Source organism: Vipera berus, assembly GCF_964194415.1.
Source record: "Vipera berus genome assembly, chromosome: W".
Lineage (NCBI taxonomy): Eukaryota > Metazoa > Chordata > Lepidosauria > Squamata > Viperidae > Vipera > Vipera berus.
This window is the reverse complement of record NC_138210.1, coordinates 69,785,712-69,803,752: the sequence shown is the minus strand read 5'-3', so window position 1 is coordinate 69,803,752 and position 18,041 is coordinate 69,785,712. Positions and strand designations below refer to the sequence as shown.

The window sequence follows — 18,041 nt, the reverse complement described above, 5'->3', positions numbered from 1 at the left end:
AAGATAGAGGGTTTCCTGCCTGAGCAGGGGGTTGGACTAGATGACCTCCAAGGTCCCTTCCAACTTATTATTATTATTATTATATGTACGTTATTCATAGGATGGGTAGACATCCTCTTCTTACAGATACTTTAATTTTTTGCACATTTTTTATTTTTGGAATGCATATTGATTTTGGTCCTTTATTTATCAGTTTATCAAATGTCTATCCTGTCATAATCTAAACTGACTCTCAGGAGTTTAAAGAAGAATAAAACACAAGGTAATTAATACAAGCAAATCAAGTAGCTAAAGCTTCTAAACTTACTGACAACAGATGTGGTGTCCTGCCCTATATGGCCCCTATATGTATTTAAATTATATACAGACACATCATATCTTAAAAGAACTTGTGTGAGATGGTCAAAAGATTTAAATATTTGGTGATCATCCTCAATATTTTAATCATAATCTTTTCTGTGTAGCATTACCCCTTGGAGGCCGCCAAAGCACAGGCCCTCCTAACCCTCCCCCTTTAGTCCTGCTCAACAGCTGTGCTCTCAAGGCGTTGACAGAATGTCCAGTTTCAGCGGGAGCTCACACAGAGTTATAGTTATAGTTATAGTTTATTTGATTTATATACCGCCCTTCTCCTTGGTGGGACTCAGGGCGGTTCACAGGGCATACATAAGAAACACTATACAAAAATTAAAAAGAATTAAATCCATGCCCAATTAAAACAGAAGTACAGATTAAAAACAATTAAAAGCCCATAATCCCCCATCAGGCCAGACCAGCTAATTCGAACAGATGGGTCTTCAGGCCCCGACGGAAAGTTCGAAGTGAAGTTCTCATTGTCAGAGGGGGGTTTGCAGGAACAAAGGTGACCGACACCTAACCATGGTGGTCAGTGCGTAACAGTATTTAACCACCTCAGGCAGTCATAGCATTAATAGTCAATAGTCCATAGCAGTCATTTGAGAATCAAGAAGGGTGTGGGGAAAGAACTCCCTGGCTCCAAGCAACAACAGAAACCATGAGTGGAGATAATCAACACCCCACAATCACAGCTCGCTCTGCGAGGGCAATTTGCCACAATGTTTATAGCATGCACAGGTAATAGTGATCAATGTTGGGATGGTTGCTGGTCTCCAAAGCGGTAGCAGCTCGCCTCTTCTTCTCTTCTGTTGGGGCCAATTGTCCCAGGTCTCTCTCTATGCCAAATCCCCCCCCTTTCCTTTCTAGTTAAAACCTGGTTCAGCACCTCAGGCAACTTCCTCACTGTCACTCTCTCTCTTCCCCTTGCTCGGGATATCCCCTTGCAAAACCTCTCTCCCTCTCTCTCTCTTTCTTCCTCTCCTTCCCACTACTCCAAAAGAGAGGAATCACTTAAAACTCCAATTCTCTTCAGCTTCACCTGATCTCTCTCCAACAGCAACAACAAACCACCCTTTCTCCTTCTACTTTTCTTCCCTTCCCTCAGTCTACACCCACCGCAACCAAACCGACAGCAGCTGTCCAAGCTTTCCACTCCCCTCTTGCCGGCTAGTCTCCCGCAAAGCCTTTCAGTCAGCCTGCAACATCTGAAATTCTCCATTTGGCCTTTCTCTTACTGGTTTATTTCTACGTGTCTACATGTTTTCTGGTAGCTTCTGAAATCATCATGAATTCACATGAAGTTATATGATGTTATTCATTTTGGCTTTCTTACTTAGTTTTTCCCTAAATATTTTTTCTACTTTGTGTGATTCCTGGGCTCCTATTTTTCTTTATTGTTTTTCAGCACATCTATATTGTTAGATTACTATTCATATGATAGCAATACCATAGCATTTAGACTTATATTTTATTTATTTATTTATTTATTTAGATTTCTATACCGCCCTATTCCCGAAGGACTCAGGGCGGTTTACAGGGCAGCATAAAATACAATATAAAAATAATTTAAATTAAAATAAATTAAATTTATTCAGCCCAACAATTAAAACAATATTTAAAAGCTAAAACCCCTTCAGTCCAGGCCTGATAAGTCGAAAAGCCAGGTTTTCAGGTCCCGGCGAAATGAGCGCAGATCGGGGGCAGTCCAGAGTTCCACAGGTAAATCATTCCAAAGGGCAGGCGCGCCCACAGAGAATGCCCTCCCTCTGGGGATCACCCACCGGCACTCCCTAACCGGCGGCACCCTAAGGAGGACCTCTCTATGGGAGCGCACAGGACGATGGGAAGTTGATGCTGGCAGCAGGTGCTCCCTAAGATAATCCGGACCCATGCCATGTAGGGCTTTATAGGTCATCACCAGCACCTTGAATCTCACCCGGAGGGCAACTGGAAGCCAATGCAGCTCACGGAGAAGAGGCGTTACACGGGAGTATTGGGAAACTCCCATCACAACTCGCGCGGCTGCATTCTGCACCAGCTGAAGCCTCCGAGTGGTCCTCAAGGGCAGCCCCATGTAGAGAGCATTGCAGTAGTCTAACTGAGAGGTCACGAGCGCATGAGTGACTGTGCATAGGGCATCTCAGTCCAGATAGGGCCGCAACTGGCGCACCAGGCGAACCTGGGCAAAAGCCCCCGTGGTCACAGCACCTATATGGTCTTCTAAACTGAGCTGTGAATCCAGGAGGATGCCCAAGTTGCGTGCCCTATCAACGGGGGGTAACACCTCACCCCCCATAGTTAACGATGGACAAAACTGGTTCTCCCGAGATGCCAGTATGTACAGCCACTCAGTCTTGGCGGGATTGAGTCGAAGCCTGTTCCTCCCCATCCAAACCCGGACCGCCTCCAGGCAACGGGACATCACGTCGAGGGCATCAATGGGTTGGTTCGGGGTGGAAAGAAAAAGCTGGGTATCATCAGTGTACTAATGATACCCCACTCCGAAACCATGAATGATCTCACCCAGTGGCTTCATATAGATGTTGAACAAGAGGGGAGAGAGAACCGACCCCTGAGGAACTCCACAAACGAGAGGCCTCGGGGCGGACCTCTGCCCTCCCGTCAACACCGACTGCAAATGGCCTAGAAGGTAGGAGGAGAACCACTGTAAAACAGTGCCCCCCCACTCCCAACCCTCTGAGACGCCGCAGTAGGATACCATGGTCAATGGTATCAAAAGCCACTGAGAGATCTAATAAGACCAGGACAGAGGAACAACCCCTGTCCCGAGCCCGCCAGAGATCATTCACCAGTGCGACCAATGCCGTCTCCGTGCTGTACCCGGGCCTAAAGCCCGATTGGTACAGGTCTAGGTAATCAGTTTCCTCCAGGAACAAAGGGAGCTGATGCGCCACCACGCTCTCAACAACCTTCGCTAAAAAGTTATTTAAAATAGCCGGGTCCAGAGCAGGCTTCTGAATATTCCACTTCATTGTGCTTTACAGTCCACTCTAAGTAGATTTACAGAGTCATCCTATTGCCTCCAACACTCTGGGTCTTCATTTTACCAACCTCAAAAGGATGGAAGGCTGAGTCAACCTTGAGCTTGCTGTTGTGATTCAGTGTCAGCCTGTGGGTCCGGCAGCCGGGTCGGATGACTCGGATGACTCAGACGAGGGGGAGGAGGAGGGTGTTGAAGACGAACTTGCTGATGATGGCTTGGAGGCTTCGCAGAGCCCCCAGCCAGGCCCCTCTTCTCAGCTGCGCGAGCCCGACAGTGCGGATGATGATGACCCACAGCTGGCCCTGTTCAAGGACGCCCGACGCAGGAGGCAGTCAAGCAGGAGCAAGCAGAGAAAGGCTGTGGGACTCCTCGGAAGGAGGCACAGGGAGGCCATGCCCTGAACTCTAATAAAGGGAGTGTTTGGGGAAGGGCTGGTTGCTGAAAGCAACCGCTCCGTTTGAGGATCAAAGTTCCGGTATCTTGTTTCATGTTTTGTTGCTTGTTTGTATAATAAATCTTGGCAGACGTTTTCCAGCCTCAGACGCTCTCCAGCCTCTGCCGCTTGTACAGGGGTTGCCTTTCTGCAAGGCCGGTAGCAGGCTGGTACAGAACACTTGCCAAGATCAAACTCCTGGCTGTGGTCAAAGTCAGCCTGCAATACGGCATACTAACCATGGCTCTAATAGAAACTGAGACTTCTGTTAGAGACAAATTCATTCTGTGGTCTGGTTCAATAGATAAATATTGAAGGTTGTCTTGATTCAAAGATTGTAAGCCACCCAAAGTTTTGTGACAATCCAATAGACTTGGCTATTGGAAGTGACAGAAATGAATATTGTATAAAGACTTCTGATGTACAGTACTTCAAACAAATGAATAGCCCCTAAATAATTTTAATTTTCTAATTCAATAATCTAACCTGTGATTCCATATTTTATGTTATAAGTTGCATAACTGTTGACATATGGGCCCAATCTAGTATCAGACATTTTCTTCATTTAAAAAGAGGGATGACCAATTTAAATAGAATGATAAAATAACCAGACTGTAATGTTTATCCTCTTGTTTGTCCTTGACAGTTATAGGCAAAAGATATCCCTGCAAATGTATCAGATAAATCAGACTGTGGTCACTGAGTTTATCCTGCAAGGGTTTCCAGGCTCAGCTGAGTTGCAGAAGTATCTCTTTGTCCCGATTCTTTTTATCTACCTCCTCACAATCATTGGAAACATCCTGATCATTGTCGTTGTTGTCCATGATCCTCATCTCCATAATCCCATGTACTTCTTCTTGGGAAATTTTTCTTCCTTGGAGATCTTCTATGTCACCACCTTGTCACCCAAGATGTTGGCTCACTTTCTAGCAGAGAAAAAGTCCATCTGTTTCTACTGTTGCATCTCTCAAGCCTTTTTCCACTTCTTCCTCGGAGCCACAGAATTTTGCCTGCTTGCTTCAATGTCCTTTGACCGCTACATTGCCATCTGCAAACCATTGTATTACAACAGCATCATGAATTTCAGACTGTGTCTCCAACTAGCCTTGGGCTCATGGTTGGGAGGGTTATTCACTGTCATTGTCCAGACAGTTTTACTATGCCTGCTCCCATTTTGTGGTCCCAATATGATCAACCACTTCTACTGTGATGTGACACCTTTACTGAGTTTAGTTTGTGCTAATACATATGTGCTTGAACAGATGGTGTTACTGGGATCAGTCCTTCTTCTGTTCAGTACCTTCCTATTCACTGCAATCTCATATAGCTTGATCATCTTCACCATAATGCGCATCTCTTCATCCTCAGGGAGACAGAAGGCTTTCTCTACTTGTGTTGCCCACCTTACAGTTGTATCCATCCAGTATGGAACTGTAATGTTCATGTACGTTAAACCCAATGCCAACTCTTCTTTGGAAGTAAACAAGGTGGTTTCTGTACTTAATACCATTGTAACCCCTCTGCTCAACCCTTTCATCTACACTCTGAGGAACAAAGATGTCAAAGAAGCTTTGAAGAAAATGATAATGTTTCATTGAGTGTAATAAAATATACTATAAAACTAAAGTTTATTTAGAATGACTTGATTTGATTCCCAGATGGGATAAAAGAAATTTATTCTTCCCCCCAAGATGCTGGCTTTCATTAGATGCATTTGCAGTGGCTCCATTTTGGCTACAATCCTCTTGTCATGGTCAAACTGAGATTTTTCTTAGAGGAAAAATCATTCTATGGGTCTGGTTCAATAGACAAACTCTCTATTGTCAAACTATCTTCTCTTCTTATGAAAATTTCTGTTGAGTTGGACATTTTGTACAGGGATCTAGTTGTACAATCTATTGAATTGTGCTTTTCAATCTATTGAATCTATTGAGAGAGATAGAATCAAGATCATGTGAAGTGTTACTACTGCTTTAGTACTTGGAATACTGCACCCAGTTTTGGTCACCACAATATATAAAAGATGTTGAGATGCTGGAAGGAGTGCAGAGAAGGGGAACAATGATGATTGGGGAGGGGCTGAAAAACATATGAAGAATGATTGCAGGAATTGGATATGTCTAGTTTAGTGAAAAGAAGGACTAGGTGTGACATGATAGCATGTTCCAATACCTGAGTGGCTGCCACAAATAAGAGATTAAAGCAGCAGAAGGCAAGACAAGAAGCACTGATTGGAAACTAACCAAGGAGAGAAGCAACCTAGAACTAATGAGAAATTTCCTGACAATAATATAACTATTAATATAATATTAATATAATTATTACTATAATATGATATACAGTAACTATATAATAAAACTCTCCTTGGTTAGTAACCTACCAAGGAGAGAAGTACTTAGAACTAAGGAGAAATGGTGAGACCAATCAACCCATGGAACAGCTTGCTTTCACAAGTTGTGGTTGCTCCATCACTGGAGGCTTTCAAAGAGAGACTGGACAACCATTTGTCTGAAATGGTATAGGGCCTCCTGCTTGAGCAGGCAGTTGGACTAGAATACCTCCAAGATGCCTTCCAACTGTGGAAGAAGAAGAAGAAGAAGAAGAAGAAGAAGAAGAAGAAGAAGAAGAAGAAGAAGAAGAAGAAGAAGAAGAAGAAGAAGAAGAAGAAGAAGAAGAAGAAGAAGAAGAAGAAGAAGAAGAAGAAGAAGAAGAAGAAGAGGAGGAGGAGGAGGAGGAGGAGGAGGAGGAGGAGGAGGAGGAGGAGGAGGAGGAGGAGATGTTGGTGATTATGATGATGATGATAATAATGATGACAATGTTGCATTAAATCAGGAAACACAATTTTAAATTATTTACATTCTGTTTTGTCTTGTTTTTGTCTCCAAGGGTTTCCTTGCTCTCTCTCTCTCTCTCACTCTCTCTCTCTGATGATTTGTTCTCCTTGGTGGAATAATTAGAAAACACTGATTTTTTTTTCCTTGCTGAAAAATCTGTATTTTCATTAATGAATACAAATTGAGTACAGAAATTTAGGGATGAGGCATAAGAACATCTATTTTGGACTCAATCATGCATCGACCTAACATCAGGAACAAAATTATACTCTATAAGAAATGTGTTTTGTTTCCTTCAGTTTCCAATAGAAGTTTTCAATAGAAAAGAAATCTGAAACTCAGGGACAAGCTATGGAGTTCTTCCTATTCTCTGACCTTATTTGTGGCTTACCAAGATTGTATTATCCATCACTGGGAGGTATACAAAAACTAAATTATTTGCCTAAGTTAGTTTGTGAAAAATAGAAATAACATCCAATCTATTGCTTCATGAATTAAACTGAGAACCTACTCAGGTGAGTCTTCTTTTATCATTTTTTGTGAATGACTAGTTGACCACATTCTTGCAGAAAAGAGGTAATCTAACTAAAATTATAATTGTGTATAATAAATAAAGTTAAATAACTGAGTTAAATATATATTCAACCCCATTTTTCATAAATTTCTCTGTAAGCAATTGAATGCGAGTTAAATGATAATAATAACACATTACACTTATTGATTAATTATTTTATTAAATTATTGAAAAGCTTTGCACTTCTATATCTGTAGAGAATAAAGTTGACCTTGATGGAACTATGCAACTTCCATTTCTAGGACAATGAGGGGTTAAAAATGTTTTAAGTCCACAATAAACAGATAACATTTAAAAGTATATCAGACAACTGACTCCCTAATTCATAATAAAGAGACGGAGATCCAGCAGAATCAGACTAGCAAGATTCTGTTGTTATAGCCAAATAGAATAAAAAAACAGTTTTAATAGTCCTGCAAGTTGATTTCTTGGTTTGGTTTATCTAGTGGGGCTGACACTACCTAATCAAAGATGGAGGGAAGGGCTTTAGCTGCCCTTATATACATCACACACGTATGCTTCTTTGTCTTTCTCTCTCTCAATATAGATTGCCAGAGAGGATACTAAATCTGGTAGACTCCTCTCCATTGGATGAAATCAAGAAGAAACTGAACGTCCATCTCCCTGAAATGCTTTGATCTGGATTCTTGAACTGAAGAACAGGTTGGACATGAAAGTCCACGTAGCATCTTCCAATTTCTGGAAAGATGCCACATAAAAGAAGATCAAGTCTTCTCCTTTCTCTATCACTCCATAGCTCACAAGATAGACTAATGGATTCAGGTAACACGGAAGGTAGATTTTAACTGATTGCTAGGAAAAACACACAAAACAGTAAGAGCAATTTAACAGGGAAAATCAGTGGGACAGAGAGCTCCCCTCCACTTCCTCTTAAGAAGACCTTAAAATTGCCATGTCATAGAGGTGTGTAGATACCAAGTTAACAAAGATCAATGTAGAAGAAACAAAAGAGGCACATAGTTTGATCAACATTTTCTTCAAATACCCGAGGGAAAAAATGGATAGAGAGATTCATGTTATAGAAACTACACAACAAAACTTTATGTTGCAGAATTTTTAAAATAAATCATCTGTATTTTTAAATATTATCTTTCTGGTACATACATATTTCACTAAAAGCTTTGGAAAATGCAAATACATTTTTTTTTATTCCTACTGAACTTGTTTGTAGGACCCAAAAAGTGGACCCTGCACCTTTGGGGAAAATGTGATGATGTTGATTGAACTTGCTTTTAGGCCAAAGATTTGGGTTGGTTTGTGTTGGTTGATAAAGAATCAAGCTGTAGAATAATAATCTTTATTAATAATAATTTGATGCTGCTCAACAATTATTCTGCTTTTGGATGAATAGGTTTGGGATGGAGAACCAAACAGTTGTGGATGAATTCATTTTACTGGGATTTCCCAGCATCCTAAAAGTAAGATTTCTGGTGTTTGTGGGTGTCTTGATGATCTATATCTTGACCGTCACTGGGAATATTGTCATTGTTGCAACTGTGGTTTATGACCCTAATCTCCATAAGCCAATGTACTTCTTCCTCAGCAACCTCTCATTCTTAGGAATCATGTATGTGACAGCTACAATCCCTAAACTTTTGGTCAATTTACTCACCGTCAAGAAATCTATCAGCCTGACTGGTTGCAAAGCTCAAGCTTTTTCCCACTTTTTCCTAGGGGCCACAGAATTCTTCCTTCTGACTGCTATGGCATACGATCGTTACATGGCCATCTGCCACCCCCTTCATTATCACACAATCATGAGTAGCACAGTTTGTGTTCAACTAGCTTGTGGATCCTGGTTTGGTGGTTTGATGACCGTCTTGATACAGACCATTCTAGTGTTCCGGCTTCCATTCTGTGGCCCCAATACTATCAATCACTTCTATTGTGACGTTGGACCACTGCTAAAGTTGGCTTGCACTGACACTCATCTCATTGAGTGGATAGTCTTTGTGGTTGCCACCATTGTGGTGTTCAGCAATTCCCTCTTGACCGTGGTTTCATACATCTTCATAATCTCCACTGTGATGAAAATCCAATCCATTTCTGGAAGACAAAAGGCTTTTTCTACTTGTATCTCTCACTTAATCGTTGTTATTCTGTTATATGGGGCAATTATTTTTATCTATGTCAGACCAACAGGACATGCTTCATTAAATATGAACAAGGTAGTCTCCCTTCTCAATACTTTGGTTACACCATTGCTCAACCCTTTTATTTATACTCTCAGGAACAAAGAAGTTAAAGATTCTCTGAAAAGGGGTTTAACCTGGAATAAAGCATTTAAGAAGAGCCACAAATAAAAAAAAAAAATTAAAAAATAATAATAATGGAGAAATGACTGACTAAAGTACTATGGAGCACCATATCCCAAAGGTGCTTTTTTCATGAGGCAACTGGACTTTCTTGTTTTATTCTGAAGACTTTTTGCTTCTCATCCAAGAAGCTTCTTCAGCTCTGACTGGATGGTGGGGGAATGGAAGGATTTATACTCCTTGCAAACAGCTGGTCATTTGCCTCCTTTTAGGGAGTCATTGAGGCCATTTGGAGGTTTATCTGTGTCATCAGGGTCACCTGAGTAGTGCAAATCGGTATGGAGTCTTCTTGGAACTGCTGGAAGTATTGTGTTGTAGACTGGAAATAGATGATGCCATGTTCCTCCCTCTCTGTTGAGAGAGGACTGTTCAATTTCGGCTGGGACTTCCGGTGGCGGCGCGGCGCCGGAGACAGCCCTTTCGGGCTGCCCGCGGCTCAGCTGTGTTATTTCCACCCGAAACAGCGCCGATCAGCTGTTCGGGTGGATTTGAAGCCCCCTCCTCGGGAGAAGAGGAGGGGGTGAGCCCCCAGGTAGGGGTTGAGTTCTCCGGGGCCGCCTGAGCTTAAAGCTTGGGCGGCTGAAGGATCGAACTCCCCCGTAGCCTGGGTTGCTCCCAGCTGGTCAGCGTCTCTGCTCCGTGATTTCTGGAGCGGAGCCAGGCGTTTGCGACCACCCCTGCCAGAAGGAAAGACTATGGAATAAAAGGAGCAGGCAGAGCGGTACAGGAGGAAAAGGTGAAGAGGACTTTTATTGCTGCTTTCTAGCTTAATGGATTTTATAAATTTAAAAGTGAAAGTGCGTAGTAAGTGAAAGTAAAGATGGCGGCTAAACCTCCTCCAAAAGCTCTTTGGAGTGCTGGAACTTCTCCGGTGCAACAGTCATCATTGCAAGCGTTGCTTCTTCCTGATGTATTGACACCGAAGGATTTACAAGATGCTCTTGGAAAATATGCCCAGGTAATTCTGGAAGCAATGGGTGATAAATTTGCAAAGATGGAGGAGAAGTTGGAGAAACTGGAGGAGAGAATAGAAGAGAGGATGGAAGAGAAGTTCAGAGTGATGAAGGTAGACATTTTGTCTTCAGTGTATAGAGTGGCTGAATGTGTGGAAGATTTGGATGAAAAAGTGGAAGATTTGACTCAAAAAAATGCCATATTAGAAGTAAAAGTACTGGAAAATGAAGATTTAAGAGACAAAATGGACAAAGAATTGAGTCTTGCTCAATATTACCAGATGCAGTATGGTGTTAGAATCAGAGGTTTAAAAGAGAATATTAAGGAAGATCTAAAGCAGCTGATTTCTGAGGCTCTGGAAGTAGTATTGAGTCAGCCAGCATCTGAAATAAAGGGAGGCATGGATAAAGTGTTTCGTGTGAATTCATGGATTGCCAGACAGAGAAAGCTACCTAGAGATGTGGTGGTTTATTTTGTAAAGAGGGAAATTAGAGATGAAGTTATTCAAGCTGCTTATGGTACTAAAGTCGTGATTGCTGATCAAGAAGTTTTGGTTTTAAAAGAAATTCCTCCAAAGATTTTAAGGAGAAGGAAGGATTTTACATTTTTAGTGCAAGAGCTCAAGCAACGAGATATAAGGTTCAGATGGGAGATTCCAGTTGGGTTGATGGTGATGCATGAAGGTAAAAGGTACCGTTTGACCACTGTGATGCAGGCGCGTGATTTTTACAATAACGTTTTAAAAGCAACCCCACTATCACTTCTGGAAGTTGCAAAGGGATCTGGACAAGGAGAACACCAAGAGGCTGAAGATGGACAGACAGAGGAGAATGGTGCTGGAGGAGATCAAGCTACAACTTCTTTGGATGATTCTAGAGAGCAGAGGGTGACGTGTGCTGCTTTAAAACGATCAAAAAAAAATAAAAGAACAAGATCAGCAGAAGTCTATGGAATTTCCAAAATGTACTTACAGCCAAGTAGTGGGAGGAGCACGGCCTAAAAAAGATAGTCCTGTTTAAGCAGTGCTCCAAGAGCTTTGGGATGATATGCATGGCAACTAAATTTTTAATTTGGAACGTTAATGGACTAAATTCACCACAGAAGAGGAAGAAAGTTTTTTTAATATTTGAAACAATTTAAGATAGATGTTATATGGTTGCAAGAAACGCATATTAGGGTTGTGGACCAAAAGTATTTATCGAACTCAAGGTTGGGCACGCAATTTGTTGTTTCTGCAATGAATAAGAAAAATGGAGTGGTTGTTTATCTTAAAAGTGCTTTAACAGCGGACTTAATTGAAGCAGATAAGCATGGAAGATACGTTATGATAGAGTTGCTGCTAGTAGGTAAAAAGAAGCTTTTAGTTGGATTATATGCTCCTAATCAACAACAAGTTGACTTTTTTTAGTTTATTTCATACAAAGCTTATCCAGTTGGATTATAAAATTTTTATTTTTATGGGGGATTGGAATGGTGTTTTGGATGTTCAGATGGACAAGGCTGGAGCTTTAAAGCGCGTCCCAAGTCATGCTCGACTGCCTAAATCCTCTTTTGAAATGAAGGATGACTTGGAACTGCGAGATATTTGGTGTGAAACACATTCGTATGAAAAGGATTATGACTAATGACTTTTTTTTAAGGATTAAGAAGGTGAAGATATGTGCAAGAACTATTTCTGATCATAGCCCAGTTTGGCTAGAGATTTATAAGGAGAATAAGGAGAATTTTTTTTTTGTTTTTTTTTAATATATTCTATATTAATAGTGTTTGTAGTTATCCTATGTGAGCTAGAGAGTGATAGATTTTAGAGTCTATGGTTGTTAGCATATGGTTGTTTATGATTCTTTTTTTCTTTTTTATACCTTGTACTCAGCTCTGGGAAGTTGGGGGGGGTGGGGAGGGGGGGAGGGGTAAGGAGGGAGGGATAGGGGAGGGGTAGGGGGGACTGTCAAAGATAAAATGTATGATAAAACTTTTCAATAAAAAAAAAAATTGACCTAGATGGCCTCTTTGACCCCTCTTTCAAATCACCGATCCTCTCTGTCCAAAATGTGAACTTTGCTATCTTCGAAATAGTGCCTGTTGTCTTTCAAATGTAGATGGACTGCTGAATCTTGTCCTGATGGTTTTGTTCTCCTATATTGTGCCATGTGTTTATGAACTGGTTGTTTCGTTTCCCCAATGTACAGTTCTGCATAGGGCTCACTGCACTGTACTGCATATACCATATTGCTCAGTTAGTGTCTAGGTGTTTCATCCTTGGGGTGGACAAGCTTCTGCCTTACTGTATTCCTGGGTTTGAAGTGTGCACATATGTTCTGTTGGCTGAAGATCCTCCTGAGCTTTTCCAATATTCCTGTAACATATGGAATGACAACATTGCAATATTTGGGCATAGACCAATTTCTCAATGAGCTGTTTTTTTTTTAAAGAATACTGCATTCTAACCACTGCACCACCACGGCTTATATTGAATGATTGAATTGAACTGATTGATTGAATTGAATAATTCAGTCAATCAATACTGAATAATGCAACCTACTTTCTCAAGTCTTCTATACAAAAGGTCTTTCCAGGTCCCATCATGGCATATGTAACATAAACAGTCTGTAACATTTTCTCTCTGGTGGAAACTATGGTGTAGAACAAATATGTTCAAGCCGATCACATTTTAGGAAAGAGTTCAAAATAGATGTGGTTAAAGTTTTAGAGTCTTATTTTGTCCCCTCTTTGATTACGTGATTTTTAAGGTATATACAGCTGACAAAGTGAGAAAGAGCCTGTGGCCTAAAGGTTAAAACAGTTGCCTAAAGTCCAAGCAGCCCAGGCTTGAATCTCAGAAGGCAGTGGCTGGCTGATGAGAGCAAAGCAGCTTGAAATAGCTATACCAGTCTCCCTTTAATTCTTTGTTAGCAAATCCATGTGTGTGTGTGTGTGTGTGTGTGTATGTATGTATGTGTGTGTGTGTGTATATATACTGTATGTATATATATATATATATATATATATATATATATATATATATATATATATATATATATATATATATATATATTGTATATATATATAAAGGGACGCGGTGGCTCAGTGGGTTAGGACGCTGAGCTTGTCGATCAGAAGGTCGGCAGTTTGGCGGGTCGAATCCCGAGTGCCGCGTAACAGAGTGAGTGCCTGTTACTCATCCCAGCTTCTGCCCACCTAGCAGTTCGAAAGCACGTAAAAATGCAAGTAGAAAAATAGGGACCACTCCGGTGGGAAGGTAACAGCATTCCGTGCGCCTTTGGCGTCTAGTCATGCCGGCCACATGACCACGGAGATGTCCTCGGACAAGCGCTGGCTCTTCGGCTTTGAAACGGAGATGAGCACCGACCCCTAGAGTCGGAAACGACTAGCACACACGTGCGGGGGAACCTTTACCTTTACCTTTTATATATATATACTGTGTGTATATATATATATACTGTGTGTATATATATATATATACTGTGTGTATATATATATATATATATATATATATATATATATATATATATATATATTGTATATATATATACTGTGTATATATATATATATATATATATATATATATATATATATATATATGCATCACTTTGCAAGGATAAGCCCATGTATACTGTCCCTTGTGATCCTGAAGTGAGGATGGCCCTAAGGAATGTTTAATTGTAATTCTCTAAAGTTCTACACCATCCAGAGTCACTTTCTTTGAGGTGAATGGCCATATATACAGGTAGTCCTTGATCTACGGACACAATTGAGCCCAAAATTACTCTTGTTAAGTGAAACATTTATTAAGGGAATTTTGCCCCATTTTTACAATCTATCTTGTCACAGTTGCTAAGTGAATCATTGCAATTGTTAAGTTAGTAATACGGTTGTTAAGTGAATCTGGCTTCGCCAATTGACTTTGCTTGTCAAAAGGCTGCAAAATGGGATCACATGACCCTGGGATACTGCAGTTGTCATAAATATGAGTCAGTTGCCAAGTCACCCCAGTCCTAGGCCTTTGGATGGGTTTTATAAAACGTTTTTGCTTTAGGCCTCTGCTGCCGTGTGCAAAAAAAAAAAAGTTCAATCAATCAATTTCAATTTCTCATGGGAAAAAAGAAAGATCTTGCAAAGTTGAAATTGATTGATTGGCCTTTATTTATAGTCCCACAAGGCGGTGGAGAAAGTGACACATTGGAGCTGGAAAGAAGGTGTAGCATGGGGGGGTGGGGGGCGGGCCTGCACATGGGTTGGAGAAGCAACACGGTGGCACTAGCATGCTGGTAGAGCAGTTGCTTCCCTCCCCCTACGAGAGACCTGCCAAAGCCACACAGGGTAGGTTGCCACCCCCACCCCCCAAATCCCCTCACATCCAACAAGTATTTTTTTTTTACTAACCTGCCTTTCAGTTACATTCCATTTCTCCATTCGCTTCTCAGCCTTCACCTTTACTGATAGTCACTTTGTGGGACTATCAGTAAAAAAAAAAAGTTTCATCATACTTTCTAACTTCTTCTGAGATCTCAAGAAGTTAAAAAGCCTGATGGAACTTTATTTTTACCCATAGTCCCACAAACACATGGCAAAGCCTGAGAAGCGAACAGAGAAATGGAATGCAGCTGAAAGGCAGGTTAGTAAAAAAAATGCTTGGGGGAGACGAGGGCATCTGGGCGGGGTCAGGCATGGCAACCTTACCCTACATTAGTGTGGTGACCGAGTGCCCAAACTGCAACCCAAAACCCACTTATTTATCGCTGGGTGCCAGGTGGGCATGGCCCACTGGGTGGGTGTGGTCAAGGTGGGTGTGATCACCTCAATGTTGCTTGTGGGGAGAGACACCTGTGGTGGGTGGGCAGGGTTGGGGGAGGTCTCTGGCAGGTGGGGTGGTAGGCAGGAGACTCATCCTGTGGGGTGAGACGAGGCAGGGTGGGGGTGCCATTGCTATGGGGCAAGGCAAGGGCTGGGGTAGCTGCTGCCTGACACCATCAGCACCCGCACACAGGGGCCAGCAAGCACATGGGGGCAATGTTGTCTGTCCACAGCCACAGCCTGCTGGCCCCTTGACAGGCGCACTCTGGGGCTCTGCAGCCCGTTGCCAGCAGTTCAATGAAGCCGTCTCTGAGATGGATGGTTGGCAGCTGAGGTGATGCAGTGGGTCATGCCTGGGAAAAGGAGAGCATGCGAGGCCAGGAGGGATGGGATGGGGGAGAGGAAAACCAGCTGTGCTGGGATGCATTCAGCCATGTGCCATAGGTTTGCCACCACCGCCCTACATGGTAGTGGGAGAGTGGGGCACATGGTCTTCCCATGCCAGGCCAGCCCTGCAGCCCCAGTGTGGCTGTGTTGGGCAGCGGCAGGCAGGGTGTTGAGGTGGGGACTGGCAGGCCAACCAAAGCAGCAAGTGAAGTGCTGGAGGCTTAGGGAGGGAGGGCACTGAAGTGGGCAGTCGGGCCATTTGCAAGAGCAACACATCTCAGCAGAAAGTGGCATCGGAACAAGTGGGGCAGGTAAGGAAAGAAATCCTTGCTCCCCCCCAGAAATTGCCTTTCTTTACTTACCTGACTCCCAGCCCTGTGCAGTTGTTCCTTTGTGATCTGCTCCCGCTGCCATGTGCAAGGAAACAAAGGAATTTTTGGGAGAAAAAAAGGTCAATCAATCAATTCCAACTTCTTGTGAAAGATTATGAAGTTGGAATTGATTGACTGACCTTTATCCCCCAAAAAATCCTTCCTTTGTTTCCTTGCATGTGGCAGCAGTAGTGGATTGTGAAGAAGTAGCAGTAGGAGAAGGCTGGTCTGCGAGGGTTGGGTCGTAGTGGCAGGAGAAGGACGCTCTGTGAGGGTTGGGTTGAAGCAGCATTGGGCACAATATGTGAGGCGGCAATCAGCTATGCCACGCCAATGTGGAACAAGCTGGGCAGAGGTAAGGAACCAGGTCGGAGCAGTGGGAGAAGGGCGTTCTGCAAGGACAGCGGCATTAGGCAGGAAGTAGCAAATGGCCGGTTTTGGCTTGGTGCAACTGTTTGTCACCTCTCATATTGCACCCAATGCTGCTCCAACCCAACTCTCGCAGAGCGCAATTCTCCCGCCGCTCCAACCCAATCCTCGCAGAGCCCCCTTCTCCCACCACCCTGACCTGGTTCCTTACCTCTGCCCACCTTGTACAGCAGCCTCATGACAGTGGCATGGGCACAGAGCCTCCATGCCGCTTCTTCCCGTGTGGACATCGGGAGCACCCACCTCACCTACCCTCACCCCAGGGCAGCTGCCGCCATCCCGCACTCTCCAGCCCGTTGCCAGCCAGCCAGGCATGCCCAGATCAGGTCTTGAGGAGATAGAGGCTGGAGGGGAGCAATAGCTACAGCTGCCCAGCTGGCTGGTAAAGGGCTGGAGAGCACCGGATGGTGGCAGCTGCCCCAGGACGAGCAGTAGGTGGAGTGGGCTGTTCCCTCCCCACTCTCCTTCACCCACCCAATCTACCATGGTCACCATAACCACACCCACCCAATGTGCCATGACCACCTAGTGGTCACTCCCACCCAGCACCCGGCAATACATAAGTGGGTTTTGGGTTGCAGTTTGGGTGCTCAGTCTCTAAAAGGTTAGGGTGAGCATGGCCAGGGTGGGCGTGGCCAGCTCAATGTTGCTCCTGGGGAAGGATTCCTGTGGGGACCGGGCAGGGTTGGGGGAGATCCAGGGGGACTCTGGAATGTCAGGCAGTAGGGTGTCTTGCTCAGCTGATGGTTTTGGGGGGAAGGGGGTAGCTACCCCCCCTCCCAAATGTTGCTGTCTCATGAAAGCAGTATGAAAACTCCAAAAAGCAACAAGCAAAAAAGTTAAAGCAGAAGAGTGTCTCATTATGGTTTTCTTCCCTAGGATCATGGAGGGTCATGGGGACGCCCGACAACCTTACCCCACCATGCAGAGTAAGGTTGCCAGGCCCACCGCTTGCTTCTCAGGCTTTGCCATGTGTTTGTGGGACTATGGGTAAAAAAAATGTTCCATCAGGCTTTCTAACTTCTTGAGATCTTGTAAGAAGTTAGAAAGTCTGATGGAACTTTTTTTTTTACCGATAGTCCCACAAACATGTGGCAAAGGCTGAGAAGCGAATGGAAAGACAGAATGCAGCTGAAAGGCAGGTTAGTTAAAAAAAATGCTTATTGGATGTGAGGGGATCTGGGGGGGTGGGGGCGGCAACCTACCCTGCACGGCTTCAGTAGGTGTCTGGCAGGGGGAGGGAAGCAACTGGTCTACCATCATGCTAGCGCTGCCATGTTGCTTCTCCACCCCATGCGCAGGCCATGCCCCACCCCTCACATGGTGCACCCTGCTCCCGCCGCTCTTCCCACCCCTGTGCAGCACCTTGCATCACTCCATTGCGTCACTTCCTCCACTGCTCTGTGGGACTAAAAATAAAGTTCAACCCATCAATTCCAACTTTGCGACATCTTTTTTTCCCCACAAAAGTTGAAATTGATTGATTGAGTCTCTTTTTTTTTTTGCACACAGCAGCGGAGGCCTCGAGTGAACATGTTTTATAAAAC

The 18,041-nt window shown here is 43.3% G+C and overlaps 1 protein-coding gene across 1 annotated transcript; it reads left to right on the top strand.

The window, feature by feature from the left end:
• Positions 1-4,465: 4,465 nt before the first annotated feature.
• On the top strand, positions 4,466-9,767 carry LOC308676443 (olfactory receptor 5AN6-like; the record flags this gene model as incomplete). The annotated part of the gene is made up of 2 exons (XM_081342257.1): positions 4,466-5,382; positions 8,575-9,767. 2 exons carry the CDS (start codon positions 4,466-4,468, stop codon positions 9,524-9,526), a joined length of 1,869 nt encoding a protein of 622 aa, XP_081198383.1. The 3' UTR covers positions 9,527-9,767.
• Between the last annotated feature and the right edge of the window lie 8,274 nt (positions 9,768-18,041).